Below are 20,218 nucleotides of genomic sequence, written 5' to 3'. Positions count from 1 at the left end.
GATATGAATGTTCAAATCGAGCATTTTTGGAAGAAAGTTCACACCCATGCTGGAAGATTGCACGACTGTCTGTGTCCTATGTGTTGTGTTGTGTTATTTTGACTTCAAAATGGCGCCGCGAGAGTGGCTGCCTTTCCAGCAGGCACTATTTTATATATATTTTGTTTTCTACTTCTTCCTTTCATAACTTTGCTGCTGTGAATTGGGAATTTCTCCATTGCGAGACTAATAAAGGTTTTCTTATCTTATAAGCGAGCTTGTCAGTTTCAAGTACAAAGTAGTTACGTGAGCATTCCTAAAACAGTTATATTTTGTTAGTTTAATGTCATATAAGGAATTACACTGCTTTTGAAATATTAATATACAAAATGAACCATAAGTAATGGGAGTTTGTTTTTAGTTCTTATAAAAGTTACCAAAAAAAAGTGTAATATTAAGAGAAAAAAATTAAGAACTGGTGTATGGTAGTTTTACAAGTTGGCCTACATTACAAATCTTTTTGTAATCACATTTTATATGTGAAGTGCAATAAAAGAAATCCTGTATTATATTACAACTACAATGATATTTTTTTCACAAAAATTATGAAAAATTCACACTTTGTTGATATATTCCAATTTAAATTATTCAAATCAAAACCATGACTGTTAGAGTAAAACAAAAATGTAATCAAAACGATTATTATGAATTATTGTTACATATTATAGTTTTCTCAGATTACAACAAAATCAAAAAAAAAGTCACTTATGAAAATGAAGCCAATGAAAATTAATGTATTCCAACAAAGATTTTCTTCTCATAAAATGACAACAATTTCCAATTTCACAATAATCCTGACCTGACCTTAATACAATGTTGAGTTGTTTAGCTAACAAAATACCATTGTAAAAACATGAGTAAAAGCCCACTGACCTCACATTGCCCCAAAGTTGGGCGTTTCGCTGCCGGTGGATGCTTCCAGCGAGTCGTCCGACAACATCTCGATGCCGGTGTCCACCACGGAGTCCCGCGCCGGCCCCGCCAGGTCTCTCAGCTTCCTGCGACGCAGCCCGACGGTAGCCCGCGACCCGTGGAGGGGAGGCGGACGGCGCTCGCCGTAACCATGGCAACGGGCTATCGCACCAATCTGGTGCTCGGCGGCCGGCTTGGTGTTCTCGGCTGACGACGAGGATGAAGATGGGCTTTGCTGGCGGGAGAATCTTTTGGGGTCTTTCGACCCGTTCAGTTCCGGGGGAGTTTCCTCGGCGTGGGGGCTCTGGTCGGCGCACTGGGACTCTTTGAGCTGCTTCCTCAGCTTGCGGCTGCAGTGCTTGTAAAAGAACAATTCCTTCTCCAGGTTCTGCAGACGCTTCTTGATCGCCTCCTCTGCTTCTCCTGATGAAGTGCCCTCTAAAAATGGGAGCAAATCCACACAAAAACAAAGTGTTGGATCTTAGTAGGAGTAGAAGAGAGGGTTTGACCCAATGTTGGTCATTTCAAAGACGAGTGGAGCCCGGCAGATCTATGAAAGGGAGAGCTGCACCGCTATGGGTGTGGTCACAGCTTACTTGAATCATGGCCAAATCATTCAAAGCGGCTCCTTTTTCTTTCCCTTTAAATGTACAGCACTAGTCGCACCGTAGAGTCTCGACGTGGTGGACGTGAGCGCACATCACCCCGCCCCTGATCATTTGTGTGACAACCCTTAAGCGACGCTGCCCAGTGGAATCATTTCAAAGATATAATCCAGTGGACCACCGGCATAGTCACGGTTCGGCACTCACAGATTTGCATGTTCACAGATATATATTTTTTCAAATTCTAAAAATATTTTGTGGGGTGGGCGGTGCCCCTGCCTGCCCATGAAACCGGGCTTCACCCACTGTAAAAATATCAAAACACAGAAAGTAGTAATGAGGTGCCCAGTGAACATGCATCTTTATGGAAGCGATTATTTAACATCCTTCACTAAATATTGAATCAATCACTCTCACTCTCAGAGGCTCAATTAGGTTTTATGATGGCCACAGGACCTTTGAAGCAATTGTGAATATAATTGTGTGTGTGTGTGTGTGTGTGTGTGTGTTTTGACCTTTGAGTTTGCCGAGGAGGAAGCGGATGTTCCTGTGGTGTTCCTGCTGCTGCTGGGTGAGCCTGCGGTCGGCGTCCCAGGCCAAGTTGTGCACGGCGGCCTCCAGCTCCGCGCGGGCTTCCTCCTGCTCCGCACAGTAAATCTCCAGTTCCTCACAGTACAAACGCAAACAAGCTTGCGTTTGCCGAAGGTCCACCACCTGGTGAACCAAGTAAGAAAACACTAACTCATGATCAAGTTCACTTTTGATTGACACTGTCAACAGAAACATGTCCGATGGGAAAAAAAAAAACAATCACAATAATAACATTATTTTGACCCTCTAATGTCGCTTTAAAAAAAGAAAAGAAAAAAAACAAAGGGATACCAAAGGTAAATAAATAAGATGACCAAATGCATTAGGACAGATCTACACATCTAAAAATGTAAATAAAATAAAATAAAATAATAATAATGTAATAAAAAAATTAATAAATATCTGAAATAATTCAATGCAAAAGTATATTTTAATGTATTCATCTGTTAACATCATATATAAGTTCAAATGAAGAAAAAGGTTTTGTCACGTTTTCAATTTTTAAAAAAATTACAAAATGGAATAAAAATGTTGACCAGTGTAAAAGTGTAAAAATAAATTTAAAGAAATATAATAAAATATTTAAATAATAGAATATAATAAAAAAGAAACTTTAAATAAAATTTTGAAAGAATAAAATGTCGATATTTTAATTGGTTACTTTTGTAAACTACAAATGGAACAACGTTTAAAATATCGTTTGAAAATCTGAAAAACTTATCAAACATCTCAAACGTATCAAACATCTTGTCAATCAATGTTTACATTCCTTCTTTTTTTTCAATACTGATGTTTTAAGGATAACAATGAAAGGAGTTTACATTTCGGGCATTTCAGGACAATTCTATAATAAATGTTAAATGTCACCTTTGATGACATCAATCAAAACATTGCATTTGTGATCTTTGAAAAGCAAGAGCCACGTTTTGCGTTTATTCTGCTGTGAAATGATATATTGAATTGAGCGCTCTTACTTTGCTGAAATATTTGACAAGCAGCTCGGAAGCTTGGGATTGCGAGAGTGCCCTCAGCTTCTCTGTGACGTCGGAGACGCGCGCACGGTTGCCGAGCGGCGAGCCCCGCACTTTCTCCTGCTTGTCCTGGATGGATCGCTGCTTGAAGTCCAGCTCTGCTTCCAAGACCTGCACAGCTTCTTCCAATTGCTCCTCCTTGACAACGATAAAAGCTGATGAACAAGTGTCCTTTGCCATTTTTTTTTGGTGATGTCAACACAGCGAGGTAACAATGAGCAAAGGGGTAATAGGTGATGGTAACCATTGAATAGCTGGCATGTATTGGAAAGGATCGTGACGAGCGCCGGAAATGGCCAACAAGCTGTGCCCTCTCCAATGTGGAAGTAGGTGTACCTGATGTTAGTTTTGTTTGAAAGTCATAAACTTCCTTTTACACTTGTACGACAGTTAGGAAGGGTGTAGTGAAGTGTGACGATTACCACAGCCCGAGAGATGGCATATAGGGCCAGGTCTGACTGCTTACTGTCATCATAGCAAGCAGAAGCTAAATGTAAATAGCACATAGCTGAAGGCAAAAAGGCTAATACTAGCACGGAAATGGCCAGAGAAAATCAATTTTCCCTCGACAGCCCACAAATGCAGAGGTTTGGACACCCCCGCCACGACCTCCATGCTGACCTCCAAAGTGAGGAGCGCGCTGTCCTTGAGCTGTGAATCTAGGCAGTCTCTCTTCTTTCTCAGCATCTCTTTCTCAATCTCCAGCTCCGTTGTGGACGCCGGCTTGGACCAACTTGCAATCTTCTCCTCCAATGTTTCCAAGCGCATTGACACGCGCAGCAGGTCCTGACTCAAAACCTGTCAATATAGCCAGGACATTGCGATGTATGACAACAAAATAAAACAGGGCTACGACAGTCAAACCTCGGTTTTCGAACGTCTCTGTTCTCGACCAAATCAGTTTTCGACCAGAAAATTTGAGATTTTTACGCCTCGGATTATGACCGAAAACCGTTTTTCGATCAAACTGAGCAAACCCGAACACGCCACTTTACTCCTCTCTGCTTCCTTACACGAGGAAGTGACACTTCCTTGTGTTGCATTCATTGTGAGCAGACGTGATTGTCGTGATTTACGCAAATCTCACTTTTTTATGTTATTTCTGCACAGTGTATTAGCTCCTAATCATGGGCTCGGATTTCGAAAAAAAATCGCTTTTCAAACAGCCTTCTGGAACGGATTATGGTCGAAAGCCGAGGTATGACTGTATTTGAGAAATGCAGAGGACCTGGCAAGACTGGTATCGACTAGACTACTAGCCGGAATCGAACCCTGGAACTCTGCATTATGAGTCCGACCACCAAACTCAACCACAAAGCTTTACACATTAGATACAAGTTTGTAGAGTCTTCTGCAAAAAGAACTCGAGTCAACTTACCTGACTGGCGCGCAGTCTCTCCGTCTCTAGTGCGTTCTTGCGCCGCAGGCACACATCCCTGCGCCGACGCACCTCCTCGCTCTTGCTGAGTTCCTCATTCAGTTCCTGCTGAGTTGCTCTCCTCTGCAGCTCCAGCTCCTCGGCCTCATCCAGCCAACAAGGCTCAAGCGCCTGCAGCCACCACAGAGGAGCGTTAACTCAAAGGAAGACGGCGTGTATGCAAAATGGCTGCAATGTCATCATCTTACCATTTCCTTTGGCCACAGTTTGTTTCTGCTTTCGAGAACACTGTCCACCTGCAAAACAAAAACGCACCATCTTCCATTAACATCATTGGTATCACTTATTTATTTAAATGTCTGCCTATGAATAAGTCAAGATACTATGTGTATTGGGAAGTTCTACCATCCGCCCCCAATTTCCTTCAAAGATGGGTCTCTCTAAAAAAAAGACGATTCAATACGTGCATGTGGAACGATTCAATTTTGTTTGATTCCATACGAATTCACACTCACCTTGTCCGGCTCTGATTCGGCAGAGTTGTCGCTGCTCTCCGGGTTGGGCCGCCTGAGGCTCCTCTGCAGTTGCGCCCTCTGCAGATCCATGTGCTGCAGGCTGTGATGCAGCGCCAAGCGGTCCTGTCGGCTCTGCTCCGATAGCCAGGCCAGATCGGCGTCTTCTCGCTGCTCGCCCGCATCGCGTCGGACTGCCGCGAGCGTTTCTTTCTCTGTAAGGGCAGAATATGTCGCTGATTCCAAACCACTGTGCTGCAGCACATTCGTGTGTCGTCAATGATCATCAGGTATGCCGCAGGAAATGATCCAATTTCATTTCATTGCCCTGGAAACGATTATTGATTTGCCCAGTTCTCCAATGTATCATATTTTTATTCTTCTTTCCAGTGACGCATCGTGACAGGCAGATTAATTAAATGTTTTTTTTCCACTAAAAGGTACAATGTACAATTCCCCCTTTCATGCACCCTGTAACCCGTTAACAAGATAAACTGTCCACTGTAGTAACCGCTGTCCCCGAAAGGGTTCATCTGTGTATCGGCCTGTAGCCATACAAAAGTGCTGCAGATCCACTGCGGGGTTTTTTTCAATCCTGTTTTTAATGGATTTATAATTATAATATACACCCACTCGCCAAGGGAGTTCAGACAGAAACTAGACAAATGGCTATAATCTGTCATATTTCGATGCATATGTTAATAAACACGCACTGTCACGTTTTAATTGAATATATTATAAATTAATTTAACATAATTATTCTGAATATCAATCTTTTTTTTTTTAGTACAATAAATCCCCGGGGGATCGGGACACAAACCTGTCACGAATAGGAAATGTTTCAAACTGCCTAGATTCATCGTTAAAATCATAAAATAACCTATGATCCCAAAACACATTAGCTTGTAGCCGACGTGTGCACATTTTGAGCATGACGTCTCTGATCCACTGGTTAAAGGACACTTTGATTCTCTCCTCTTTCATCTCAAACTGTTTCAAACAACAAAGCGCGTGACGGAAAAGTGGTTAGGACTGCACGACTGTCCGTGTTTTATGTTATGTATTGTGTTTATTTATTTTACTTTATGTTAACTGTTTTGTTAAGCGCTTTGTTACAGCTGCCGCTGTTGTGAAAGCGCTATATAAATCAGCATGTATTGTAAATAATTTCAAACTCGGTACCCTCACAAATAAATCGCTTACAAGATGATCCATCCATCCATTTTCTGGAGCCTATCCCAGCCGTCTCCGGGCAGTAGGCGGGGGACACCCTGAACCGGTTGTCAGCCAATCGCAGGGCACACAGAGACAAACAACCATTCACACTCACAATCAGAACTAAGGATAATTTGGAGTGTTCAATCAGCCTGCCATGCATGTTTTTGGAATGCGGGAGGAAACCGGAGTACCCGGAGAAAACCCACGCAGGCCCGGGGAGAACATGCAAACTCCACACAGGGAGGTCGGAGCTGGGATTGAACGTGGTACCTCCGCACTATGAATTTCGCCGCGCTCACCACCGGACCGCCCTTACAAGATGATTGATTTCATAAAACTCGAGATGTACGCACCCGTTTTTTCCATCTCTTCGACGAGCTCCTCTTTCAAGCACATGCTTGCTGACAACATCTGGATCCTCCTCTGAATCAGGCCGGCTCTCTGCCTCGTGTCTTTCGTGCGACAGGGCTCAACGGCTTGTCGCTTGGTCCCTGAGAGAGTAAGTACACATAAAAAGAATGTCATCGTTATGAGGAAAGACAATATTGTGGATTTTAGATTTTCAAAAGGGATGCGGTACAAGTGGCCTGCTGAGTCGTTTGATTTGGCGGTTGGTCCAGAGCGAAGCTCTTTTCTTTCAGGGATGATTTCTTTTGCCTGCTGGTCCACCTGAAGAATGAAGAATTCAACATCACAAGATTAGACCGTGATGGGGAAAAAAAGGGCTTGCCTTGCAAAAGTGCAGAATTTGAAGGAAATGGAAGCATCTGAAGTCAGTTTTTGACACCCGCAGGATTAGAATGGTTCTATCTAGCCCCGGTGAAGTGACCAACCCCTCCCACTTCAACATTTTATTTGATATTCTAAAACATATTTTTCAAATACTTTATCAGTCGCTTTAACGTTGCGAAAGAAAAAACAAATCCTGGAGCCTGTTTCTGTAGACAGATGAGAATCAACAGTAAAAGCTCATCTTTGCTGCCCACATGTTAAGCTACATTTGTCACCTACATCCGCTGAGAAAACAATCGCTGTAGTATTACACTGTCCTCCATATTATAATTTAAATAGGATTTAAATTTTAAAAAACTGAAAAAAGCAGTAGGGGGAGTTTTTGCCTCTGTTGTTTTGTCTTCAAAGGTCATAACAATAGACATATTATTGAAGCTTTAGCTTTAATGGAAAGTAAGGGTACAGAAAAACCTAGGGTGTGGCTATCACTATCCCCTGACAACAACACTATTGAGATCCAATGGAGCATCCTTCAAAATGAGAAGCAATTTGACAAATGTTGAAGTATTTTCTTACCCGAGTCCACTAACAACATTTTCCTTCTCTTGACCTTGTCCTGCTGCCGTTTGCCTCAGCACGGGACAGAAATCCTTCACCTCCTCCTGGCTCTGCAGACGGTGGTTGCTCATCTTAAAGGTTGCCATCAACCTCTCCAGCGATTCGGCAGGGAAACCGGGACCAATCTAACACATAAACATCCAATTATCATTAAATTGTTGATCTGTTTTAGACAGTTGTATTATTTCAAATTCCATTCTTTGCTATTTGAAAATTGGTCAAACGATGTTTGTAAACATCCGGTGACATGGGCTAATGCTAACGCTAACGTGCCACCCCACCTTATTGATCAGCGTGTGTCCGCAGCTGGGTCGTATCAAGCTGGCACTGTGTGGTCTGTGGTGAGCCCTGCAAGAGGTCGCTGGGGTTTTACTCCGCATGGCCATCAGGTCGCAGCGAAGGCGGTCAATGAGAATCTGCTGGTCCACCAGTCGCTCCGCCTTGACAACATTCAGGTTACTCGACATCAAGTGTCCGTGCTAGTCGAGGATAATACACATCTAGCGGGCGGTCTCACCTGCGTCTTCTCTTCACAAAAGGTCTGCAGGAGGACGTTTTGCTTCCGTAAGAGTTCCTGCACTTCGTTTTGCACTTGTTTCAGTTTGGCATCTTTTTGTGCCACGCGTTGGGCTTCCATCTCCAGAGACTCCTGAAAGAAAAGAATTGCTTTGCTCAATGGTTTTGCATATATGATGCTTGTTATGCAATTCATCTTTATCGGTTAAATTGGATGACTGGTTGGATGATTTCAATGGTTGGTTTCTTGGGTGCTCTGGTTACTTGGTTGGATATTATAGTTAAATGGTTGGCTTGTTGTTGGATGTTATGATTACCGGTAGTTGATTGGGTGGTTGCCATGGTTGGATGATTTCTGTGGTTGGGTGCTTTGAGTATTTTGTTTCATGCTATGGTTAATTAGGGTTGGTTAGTTGGTTGAATGTTGATTGGTTGGTATGGTTATTGGGCTGAAAAGACTGCTACGGCTGGATGTTAATGTTGGTCGGTTATATGGATACTTTCATTGGCTGTTTGATTGGTTGGTTGCTGGGATATTGCATTTGGGGGAGGTGGCGGCACTCACCAGATTCAACAAGTGAAAAAAAAAAGTGTTGCAGATGCTCTCCTTTTTGTTAAAAGGATGACGACCACCGAGAGGACTGGTGTGCAAAATTATCCACAGTGGCATTTTCCTCACCTGACACTTCTTGAGGTCCTGTCTGAGCTGTACGATGGTGACCAAATGGGGCGAGTCTCTCTCATCGGACCAGCTGAGATCATCACTGCCACGTGATTGGCGGGCAGTCTTCGCCCTCTTCTGCCACTCGTGCACTCTGCGTTTCAAGGCGTCGTTTTGAGAGTCTGGTCCGCAGACCTCGGCGAGGAGATCCGCAGCCTGCTGCACCAGTGATGAGTAGGGAGATGCTTCTCTTTGGCACACTTCCTGTTCTGGCGTAGAATGACTCCCTGACTGCCTGAGAGGCTGGATGTCATTGTTCGGCGGGTCTTCAGAAGTCAGCATGGTGGTAAACGTCTCCTCAGAGTCTTGTTCGGGAGTTGCCAACTCGGCACGGTGGCGAATGCGGCGAGACTTGGAAGCAAACTTGAGCACGCTTAGGCTCTCGGCAAAGCTGTGGTGAGACGGGCTTACGCACGCCACCATGAGGGTGCAGGCATTACCCCCCAGTGAGTCCCGTAGGAGCCGGGTAATCTTAGCGTGGCGATACGGAACGTAGGCACTCCGTTGTCGCCCGGGATGGGAGAGGGCCCGTATGACGTTTCCCAATGCCAAGAGGCCCGTGTTGATGTGCACCGACTCTTCAAAGCGGACACCTGTGTTACCCGTCTTACCCACGCGCTCTGCGCCGGCCAAGTCCACCACGCAAAACTTGGAGAGGCGCTCGGGCCTGTCGGGCCCGGCGGGGGTTCGCTGGCGGAGCCACAGCGTGAGGACGGTGTGCGAGCGGCTCGAGTGCTCGTTCATACGGGTAGCACCCGTTTGGCGCAAAGCATTGCCCACTTCCAAGACGTTGAGGAGCTCCTCACAGGAGGAGACTGCGACTTCCTTGGCACCCACAACCACTATGCGGGCGCACACACACACACACATTCATTATGTTTTGGTCAGCAACAGATGGGCTCAGATGTTAAATCTCCAAAATCCAAGTTGGTTGATTTATTTCAAAAAGTCATGCATTGAAAAAAAATTTATCATTGACGCTTGCAGACATATTAGAGTAAAGCAGAACATTTAAAACTCATGAATAAGTGATGAAAAATATGTTTTAGAAGTCATACAAAAATGATAGATTTAACGGTGTTTTCTTTGGGGGGGGCATATAAGGACAGTAAGCTCAAAAAATATTTTAGAGAAAAAAAAATCCTGAATAGTTTTAAGGACAAAAAGCAATGTTTTAGGGAAAAAGTCAGATTCTCTTTTTTTTTAAAGAAACCCATTTTATGCTTGAGTTGTGTTGTTTTTGAAAAAAAATTAATCTGCCAGAATTTAAAAAAAAAAAAATTCCATCACAAACTGTCACACGCCATTGCTACGTTTAAATGTGAAAAAAGTCAATTATTTTCAAGAGAAACAGACTAATTTCAAGTTCAATTGTATATTTTGGAGAAAAGAACTAGATGAGTGTCATTTTCAAGAAAAAGTCAAATAGCCGAGAAAAAAATGAATATTTGAGAGTTGTAAGTTCAAAATAGTTCATCAAAGTCACTCGTTTCAAAAAATACTTACTATATGCTGTATATATTTTACACACACATATATATATAATATATTCTTGTCCTAACAAATGTTAGATAATAAATACTCAAGAGGTATTCTTGAGAAAGTCATATTTTAAGGTTTGAAAAAAGACCTCCCTGCATTTAAGAGAAAACACTTGCGATTATATTTAGATCAAAAATTTTGAGACAGTCATGTTCTTTTGAAAAATCATGAGAAAAAAAGGAACACACCTACACATGAGACCATTTCCACAAAAAAAGTATTTTCAGAAAAGTCAAACGTTTTTCATCTCACCTGTGTTTCCCCTAAAGTCATCTCTGATCTGGAGGTCTTTGTGGGAGGTGCTGAGCTCCAGCAGGTCACGCAGCTCCTCCTTGTACAGCTCCAAATACGACACCCGCATGGTGACTTCCCCGCCGTCGCACTGTTTCCTCTTGTCGAGCAGCGAGAACACATCCTTGGCCAAGCATGAGATAATACCTCCCTCTGCATCTGTAAAATGGTCATACTTTGCGATGAACCTAGTGTAGGGAATTTATTTCACTTTCGCACATTCTTACTGCGATTTTCGTATTTGAATGACTTCAGTTTGTTTGCATCATTTAGATCTCACTTGTTTGCAGAGGTTGAGGTGCCTCGTGCTTCTTTACAAGGTGTCAAGAAAAGCTCCGCCCATGCAGATATACTTTTAACTTTTGATTCTGCGATCAACACCGCGTGTAGGATTAGGATGGCTCTGTTTCTCACCCATTTTGTTCCCACCCAGCGTGTAGGTCTTCCCGGATCCGGTCTGGCCGTAGCAGAAGACCGTGGCGTTGATTCCTTCCAGCAGGCATCTGGTCAGTGGCCGCACGCATGACTCGTACACCTCACCTTGGCTGGCGGTCGGCCCGAAGGCGTGGTCGAAGGAAAAGAGCTGGTCGGAGCCGAGGATAACCTGCGGGGCGCCCGGGACCACACGCAGACATTCCTGGTGTGCGTGCAGGAGCTCCCTGGGTAGGAGGGGACGCAACCGAACCGCCACGCGAATGCGAACCTCGGTCATGACGTAACGTTGATGGAACCGACCGAGTACTCATCTATTTTTTTAATGATTAAACATATTTGTTGTACGAAAGCAAACCCCCTACATCAAGTCCCATTCTAGTTCTGCGCCCCTTTTAAGACATTAAAGTGAGCCTGACAGGACCACAAAGGCAAAAACTTCCACTGACAAAAGCAACAAGCGTCATGAACACGTTCTCAACTCAATTAGATTTTGCGGTTTGTTTTCCTTTCATCCTCTAGTCCGTCTCAACAGCACCTCGAATTTGTTAATTTTACTTGTTTGTAATCTCCTCAGTACAGTTGATCGCTAGATCGTTAGTGTTGACATTTGAGCGTCCGTTGAGGCTGCTCGGTAGCCATGGAAACCGCCGCTGGAGTCGAAGAATGTGCTTCAAGAGTCACCTCGATGCAAAGACTTGAATACATTTGAAAATCAACAGCGCCCTCAGATGGAACTCCCAAAACTTGCACCCATCCTTCAACGATAGACCAACGCCTTAATCCGAGCTCGTTGGCTCTTTCCACGAGCCTACTAAATGCTTATTTCGTTCTTTTAGCTGTTATCAATTTCGTATTTTGCAAAGTTCTTGTGACACTAACAAATGTTAACTTATTTTATTCGGATAAAAAAATGTTCAAAATTAAAACAGGGGTCCTCACACGTGTTCCTTGAGGGCTGGTTTCCTGGATTTTTTTTTTCCCCCCTCCCTGCTGCAACGCACATGATTCAAGGTCAGGTAACAAGCACGATTCTGATCATTTGGATCGGGTGTGTTGACAGGACAGGTGGTAAACATTCAGGAAACCGGCTCGCGAGAAACAGGATTGACGACCCCGAAATAACGGATAAGCGGTTCCAATAATGGATGGATGGAAATTAAAGCTAGGGAGCCCAAAAAATAGTTTTGAAGACGTTCAATAAAAAGTCTACAGTATGTAGAAAATGTTGCTTAACACAGAAATATTTCAAACCAAAAGTGCAAGTTCCCCATACATATCTAAGGATCGTATGCTCCTGTGCCTTTCTGTGATTCTTCGTCTCTCTGTTGATGACACACTGATACGTAGCTTCCTGTTATAATATCCTTCCTAGAATATCCTGTTTTAAGTCCATTCAACTGCAATGACATGCAAAGAAAATATGGGTTAATTTTGCACTTTGAAAGACCCATGTATGAGAAATATGAAATAATTAACAATTAATCTAGTTCAGTTGTTAGCGAGTAATCCCATTCAGAATTTTTTTTTTTTTTTTGCTTTCTCGTGGAATGCCTAAAGGTGTTGTGCAAACATTGACTGCTATTTCAAATTGTTCAGAATTTCCTCAACCCTGCCAAATGCCTCAGTTCCAGTTGAAGAAAAACAGCCCAAAGCATGATGCTGCCACCACCATGTTTCACCGTAGGCACAAGTAGGGCATTCCTGTTGGTGATTAACGGTGTTGCATTAACGTCAAACATACCGCTTGTCATTATAGCCCAAAAGTACAACACTGGTTTCATCAAACCATAACACATTATCCCTTGTGGGCCAATGATACCAATTTGAAAAAAAAAGTTCAATTGATTTCTATCTAGTTATAGCTCACATTAATAGTGGGGAAAAGTTTTGAAATGATTTATCTTGATGTCATTCTTTTATATCACAAAAACCTAGCATTTGAACAGGGGTGTGTCAACTTTCTGGAGCCTCTGTATGACTAACAGGAAAAAGTGCTATTAAAATAATGTACAGTACATAAAGGCAGTTGGCTTGGTTCCCCGACACTGGCGGCGTCTATCATATCAATAGTAAACACAACGCGTGTGGTGTATGGGAATGTGAGCCATCTCTCGGTGATGCTGCTTGGCGTACGGCCACAAGTAGAAGTCGATAAGCACAGAGTTGATGCCACTGCTCTCAGCGCCCTGTTCCCGCGCCAGCTCATCCAGGCGGGCCTTAATGCGCTCCACTGCCCAAATGGAGCATGCCCGAATCTCCACCTCCCTGCGGTCACCTGAATGCAACAGCTTGCCTGAAGGCAGAAATGTGGATATTGGATGCCGGTGGAGAATGCAGGTGAACCGAACGTCGTAACACATACCGCTCTTGAGCGTCCGCATCAGAGCGTCCGAGTATCGCAACGCGCCCAGGAAGACGAGGGCCTGTGGAACCCGGTAGTCAGCGAACATGGTTAGCCAGTCCATGTTGGCCATGTCTGTCGTGCCCCTGGCCGCCGCCATGGCCCAGAAATCGGCCACCAGGATCTGAGCCCTCTTGTACAATGAGATCCTCCTCCCCTTAAATGGAGAATAAGTGATTCTGATGACAACAATGTTTCCTCACGGCCAGGAATGTTAAATGAATTGATTCAAATTCACACCCCAAAAATAAATAATGCTCTGCAAAAGAATCACAGCCTAAGTACTGTTCAGTTGTATTTATCTTCACATTACAATACCAGGGCTGCCCCGGTGGTCCAGTGGTTAGCGCCTCGACCTCACAGTGCAGAGGTACCGGGTTCAATACCAGCACCGCCCTCCCTGTGTGGAGTTTGCATGTTCTCCCCCGGCTTGCGTGGGTTTTCTCCGGGTACTCCGGTTTCCTCCCACATTCCAAAAACATGCGTGGCAGGCTGATTGAACACTCTAAATTGTCCCTAGGTGTGAGTGTGATGCAGTATTTTAACATTGGTCATGACTGTCTGTGTCTTATGTGTTGTATTGTATTATTTTGTGATTGTTATCATGACTTCAAGATGGCGCCGCAAGAGTGGCTGCCTTTACAGCAGCTTCTGTACTTTTTATTCTTCTACTTTCTTCCTTTCATAACTTTGCTGCTGTAAATTGGGAATTTCTCCCTTGTGAGACGAATACATGTTTTCTTATTCTTATAGTGGATGTTGTTTTTTTTATTCTACTTTGTTGAGAACCACTGATTGAATCAACTGTGGAATATGGCTGTAATGTACCAGATAAGAGTAAAAAGTGAAGCTACAATATGAGAACTTCTGCTCTGCTATACTTTCTTTGTTCATTGTCACACTTTTGCTCTTTGCCATCACCATTTCTCTTTTGTGATGGGATCATAAAAAAACAACAACAACAAAGCAAAACGTGTGGATTTCATCCTTGAAGTCTTGCAGATTTGCTGACCTCGCGCATTGTAATGATGTTTTCAAGTCTGCCTTTTGTCTGACCTTAGTCAAAGAGATTTTTTGTCGAAGATTCAGCTTGAACTACAGCTGTTTCACTTTGTCATGATGTGGAATTTTCAGGGTAAAGATTCATTTAATCCACTTTGGAATAAGGCTTTAACAAAATATTGAATAAGTGAAGAGACAACATGCAAACATTTGACATACTGTCTTAACCACCTTTGGTAACTTTCCAGAGGCACACACACACAACACAAACAACCCAAAGAAGAAACACGACATAAATAAAAGTCTGAATCTGCTACTGTCTTGCATGATGCGGATTGTTTATGCAGGATAGCCTTTCCAGAAAAGCTTTTTGATCAAATTAAATTATTTTTTCAAAATTCAACAAAAATCATTTGCATTCCCTAATCACGTGTAGAATTTTGGAGCGCGACAATGAATTTAATCAATTTTAAAATGCCTCTGTAGCATGACAAAATGCAGAAAAAGTCATGCAAATATATATTTATATTATTAATATAATTCCTATCCTGTATTAGGTTAACATGCTCTTTTTCCTTCTTTTTTGACATCATCTTGTGTGGTCACATCGCAAAGAAAAAGAAGCCACAAAAAAAGCCCAATGAAAATGATGAAGAAAAGTAAATAAATGAATCTATTCTAGAAAATATGATGTTTAAAAATTGTTTTCACTTTGTCATGATGCTTGGAATTTCAAAGGGGGAAATGAATGTGATCCATTTTGGAACACAGCTATTGATACAACATCATGTGGCCAGCAGATGGAGCGCTCACATTACAGTTTCGTCACTTGAGCACGCTCAACGATCAGCTCGTTCATCATCCCCATGCACCCTTGCATTGAAGACAGTGTTGGCAACATTAGGGTCACGGATGAACTGGAATCTATCCCGGATGACTTTCGGAAAAGGACAAGGTACACCCAGGACTGCTCACCAGGGCATATCATTCAATGATTCTCAAAGTTTGGTCGAGTTCCTTTGTATTTAGCATTTAAATAAATTCATTTCCGTTGAATCTTTCAAAGCTTGTTTATTTTAAGAAATATAATGGGAAAAGATGGAGTAGCAGGAGGATACCAATATGAGCACTGGTAGAACATGCAAACCAGAACCCAGACCCTCAGAATTGTGATACAGACGTGCTGATCACTACTCCATGTTTAAAAAAACAAAAACAAAAAAATCACACCTGGTAAACAGCTTCGTCGCGATAGGAGGGAATCTTCTCCACGATGAGCTCCACCATCTTGCGGGCGTCGTTCTCGGCCCGGCTGATGAAACTCTGGAAGCTTCCACCATGTTGCAACAGCACACGTCCGCCTTCAGTCAGCACCTGGAAAGACAGACTCGGCATGTAAATGAGCTTGGGCGCGCTTGTTATGCCAACCTGTTAATCAGATTGAGACATCAGTCTCATTTCAACATAGCTTACCTCTGTAATGGTGGAAGAGATCAATTTTGCATGGAGTTGGTTATACTTCACAGCCTAACGGCGATGCCGTATCATTGTAATTGAGCTAATTTAAAAAAAAAAAAGAAAAGGCAAAGCTCTGCTTACGTAATGCTATTACGCATCCCTATAATTAGGATTTATGTAGCAGAGTAGCATTAGCACCAAGGAAAACCTTACCTTTTTTTTTTAAACAACGCATCAAAAGGTGACATCAAGGTGATGAGAAACAGCGATGTCGCTAATCGATCAAAGTACATACTAATTAGATTGCTCCCATGTCATCCCACACACTACAGGAATCCTATGAAATGCGATGATGTACTCATCTGTACGCGAGTGATTTCCTATGATGTCGTTCCGGCTCTGGGACATCGCCTGAGTCACAAATACATCGCCAGTTGTTGTGAAAGGTGAATGTAGACTGGTATGTTGTTGTTATTTTTATTTTTTTGTTTAGGGGCGCGGGGCTCTACAGTCATCGACTTCTTTTTACAATTAAAAAATGTCAGGGTATACTATTCAGCTTTGCATTACATCTTTGCTATAATTCACAAAGCTAAGACAATTTTATCGTTGACGCCACAAGATTAACCCTTTTGTGCACCCTGTAACCTGATAACATGATAAACTGTCCACTGTAATAACCGCTGTCCCTGAAAGGGTTCATTCGTTTTTATATTTGTATTCCAGTGAAGAATGAAAAAAATGTCACTTTCCTGTTTTGTCAAGGTCTTAGGATGTCAAGGTCTTAGTATTTCACCCTGGAACATCCATCCATCCATCCATTTTCCGAACCGCTTGATCCTCACTAGGGTCGCGGGGGATGCTGGAGCCTATCCCAGCCATCTCCGGGCAGTAGGCGGGGGACACCCTGAATCGGTTGCCAGCCAATCGCAGGGCACACAGAGACAAACAACCATCCACGCTCACATTCACACCTAGGGACAATGCTAGAGAGATCAATCAGCCTGCCATGCATGTTTTTTGGAATGTGGGAGGAAACCGGAGTACCCGGAGAAAACCCACGCAGGCCCGGGGAGAACATGCAAACTCCACACAGGGAGGCCGGAGCTGGAATTGAACCCGGTACCTCTGCACTGTGAAGTCGACGTGCTAACCACTGGACTACCGGGCCGCCCTACCCTGGAACAGACTTCTCATTATTTCCTGTGAGACTCTTGTTATTTTTGTTAAATCATATTAATTACAAGTCGATTCAAATCTTGTCAGTAAAGGTTTCATGATGGGCGCTAATTGGAAGAGATTTCTGTTCCATTATTTGTTTTTTTATGAGTTTTTCTTAGAGTTTCCATTGTGTACTGTACACTGTTGAAGAACGTTGAAATGTTATGTTATTTTCTAACCTGATGGCGCTCCTGAAGCATGGGCATGGGCGTTTCGTTGTCAGATCGAAGGATGTGCGCCAGCTCCTCCACGGAGATCTGGGAGAAGAACTTGGGGTCGGTAATGGGCACCCCTGAGCAAGCAAGAGAGGCAAGACACTCGGGTGTGAAGTTCCAGCAACAACAATAGCTGTCATTTCTGTCAAATAGCTCAAGCATCACTTCATAGGATTCACAGGGAGCAGTGTTCCATATGAGATGTCATTTATTAATATCCGGAGTCTAATTGCAAATGATGCAGACGACATTACGAGCAATTCCCCAAGCGGTCCAAGTTCAAGTTAAGGGCGCTTTCTCGGTAATTGGACGTGATACAACCACAGCATGTGGACTAAAAGAGAGTTTGCATATTGTGAGGTAGGCTTTAGTAATGAAATAATTTTATAGATGAATTCTAATATTTATAATGTGCAGATTTTTATAGCAGCTTCTGTTGTTCAAAGTTATTTTCAATGCCATTGTCATTTTTTTTTCTAAAAGCAAAGGAGGGAAATACAAATGGATTAAAATCATAAATCAGAACAAAATAAAATAGCTTTTGTTTGAAGGGCATAGCCCTATTATGAGGTGTTTCTTCATGTATCAAAAAAGGTGGTCATATAAACACGCTATCCCACCTTCCTCCATGGCTCTGGTGATGGCGGCACACAAGGTCATGTAGCCCGTGTGCGTGGTCCCGCGGAAGGTCACTTCGCACTGGCGCGTGTCGTCATTGGGCCAGAAAGAGAAGTTCATAGTGTCAACCACGAACACCCAATTGAAGGCCTGCAGGGTATGAACGATACAATAAGCCAAATGCTAGTATACTAGTATGTAATACTATTTCGAGGAGGCAAGTTTCCATCAGCAGTGTGCGCGCTGACGAGACCGAGGCAGCAACAAATGGCATTTCGGCACCCACACAAAAAGTGAAAATCACCAGGTTCAACATCAAATCCTGGTCTTAAAACAGAAATCAACATGCACTATATCAATACAAAGGAAAATGTTCAATAGTTTCTATAGTGAGTCAAAGGGTAAAAACTACAATAAATTCAAAAGGTTGTTTGTTCGAAAAGAAAGCAACAAAAATAAAGGTTTGCTTGTTCTACGTGTTCACTTGTTAGCAGGTTACTTTTTTGGGGGGTTCATGGAGAATGACATTTGGAACAGGATAGACTCTCCCACCTGGTCTTTTGGGCCATGGGGGGCTACTTGTATTTTGACTCAAACAGCAAAAAGAAAATATTAATTTATTTGACAAAAAGGGGGAAAAACATGGGACATGCCTCCAAGGGCACGTGGTCGTGCGCTACACCTGTTCAATTTGAATTTTAGAGTTGAAAAGTCACATTTATGTTACAGCACTCGATGTAATCTGTGATGTTGACTCCCCTGGTCAGAGGTGGGTGCAGGGGCCAGGGGGTTGGCCATCTTCCAACCACTGGCGCTCAGTTCATCACTACCCCGCAGAGTGTAGAGCATCTGTGCCACCTTCCTCACGCCTTCTTCCTCCACAAACACATCCTGACTCTGCTCTGCTACAAACTGGCCTGACTCTCGAGGGAACAGGAGAGGCTCCATAGAGGCTGTGAGAAACAGATCATGCAAACATGTTTTTGTCTTCTTGTGTCAGAAACAGTAAAACAAGATGAACAGTGACCTACACATGTTACTCACAAGGACCCTGAAGATGTATGCTAACAGTTAATGTAATTATGTCCCACTTTCTAAGGATTTGTCACTTAATAATCTAGCAACAATTTTGGGCAATCCAAAGCAGTCATAAATCACGTGGCAGCGCTTCATTTGCTGCGGTTTCAAAACTACAGTGCTAGCGGTTATTCGCGTTTGGTGTTATGACATCATAACTAATTTGTTTGTTGTTCAGTAAATCTTACCAATCAAATTAGGACTGTTGACTGTCACCGACTCGTACTTAAGCTTCCTGTTTGAAAAGATTCCGGCCAATCATAACTCCGTAATCGACTCTTAGCCAATCACAGAGCAGTCAGCAGACGCAAACGGAAGTAGCGTCGTTTCTGTTACGAATTGACAGCGGGTTGTACGTACCTTTGGAATGTCCTTAAAGTTGACCAATGATTGACGTTGATTTTGAATTAAGGTTCACCAGAATCATTTTACAAAACAAAGTAAGGAAACGGCCGGGGACAAAAATGATTGTACCCCTAGAAAATTAACAAGCTGTTAAGGACTTATTAAAATTAAGTGTCCACAAATTAACAGTTCATAATCAGTCAATTTAAAGGTCAAGCATGAAGTAAAATCCCAAACAAAATATTTTATATTAAACAAAGCATGAAAAATAATCTCTATTTTGTAAATTTGAAAAAGTAATCGTATTCCCTAAGTGAGTTCCTGACAGCGCCAAACCCAGATGTGCCACTTCACTTCAAGACAACAATATGGAAACTATGGAAAATGTACAAAGGCAGTCAAGAAATAAATTCGACAAGTGATGTTTCAAATGTATCTGAGGATATTCGGGTGTTTGAAGTGTTGTGAGGTTATTGGCAAGATGTATATTGGATCATTGGTCTCAGTTCATTGGTCTTGCAACAGGGTTACCAAAAGCGAACGAGTAACACCACCAAGAACAGCTGAGGGGCGAACAGGGCCTTCCAACCAAAGACAACGAAAACAGTTGGTTCATGACAGAGTTGGGGGGGGTCCACAGGTGCATTAGTCTCAAAATAAATTATAAAGGGTGTGTCACTAAACATTTATTTATGAGCAGGCCTGTTTTGAGTTTAATTTTAAATGTGAATCGACTGAAC

General features: G+C 42.8%; 2 protein-coding genes across 2 annotated transcripts; both read right to left on the bottom strand.

Annotated features, from left to right (window-relative positions):
* Nucleotides 1-822: 822 nt before the first annotated feature.
* LOC147205063 (kinesin-like protein KIF27) lies at nucleotides 823-10,796 on the bottom strand. Its single transcript, XM_086112185.1, has 14 exons — nucleotides 10,668-10,796; nucleotides 8,832-9,715; nucleotides 8,154-8,285; nucleotides 7,918-8,076; nucleotides 7,595-7,761; nucleotides 6,867-6,955; nucleotides 6,640-6,777; nucleotides 5,072-5,283; nucleotides 4,805-4,852; nucleotides 4,557-4,727; nucleotides 3,800-3,976; nucleotides 3,122-3,316; nucleotides 2,072-2,270; nucleotides 823-1,389 (listed from the first exon to the last, which is right to left on the bottom strand). Exons 1-14 carry the CDS (start codon nucleotides 10,774-10,776, stop codon nucleotides 914-916), a joined length of 3,156 nt encoding a protein of 1,051 aa, XP_085968311.1. The 5' UTR covers nucleotides 10,777-10,796; the 3' UTR covers nucleotides 823-913.
* A 1,999-nt stretch (nucleotides 10,797-12,795) lies between these two features.
* qng1 (Q-nucleotide N-glycosylase 1) lies at nucleotides 12,796-19,438 on the bottom strand. The gene is made up of 7 exons (XM_086112516.1): nucleotides 19,322-19,438; nucleotides 18,819-19,009; nucleotides 18,059-18,209; nucleotides 17,403-17,515; nucleotides 15,775-15,918; nucleotides 13,504-13,699; nucleotides 12,796-13,434 (listed from the first exon to the last, which is right to left on the bottom strand). Exons 2-7 carry the CDS (start codon nucleotides 19,002-19,004, stop codon nucleotides 13,205-13,207), a joined length of 1,020 nt encoding a protein of 339 aa, XP_085968642.1. The 5' UTR covers nucleotides 19,005-19,009; nucleotides 19,322-19,438; the 3' UTR covers nucleotides 12,796-13,204.
* Between the last annotated feature and the right edge of the window lie 780 nt (nucleotides 19,439-20,218).

This window comes from Hippocampus guttulatus, chromosome 5 (assembly GCF_054856545.1).
Source record: "Hippocampus guttulatus isolate MCC_2025c chromosome 5, RoL_Hgut_1.0, whole genome shotgun sequence".
NCBI classification, from domain to species: Eukaryota; Metazoa; Chordata; class Actinopteri; order Syngnathiformes; family Syngnathidae; genus Hippocampus; species Hippocampus guttulatus.
This window is presented reverse-complemented; position numbering and strand designations above follow the sequence as displayed.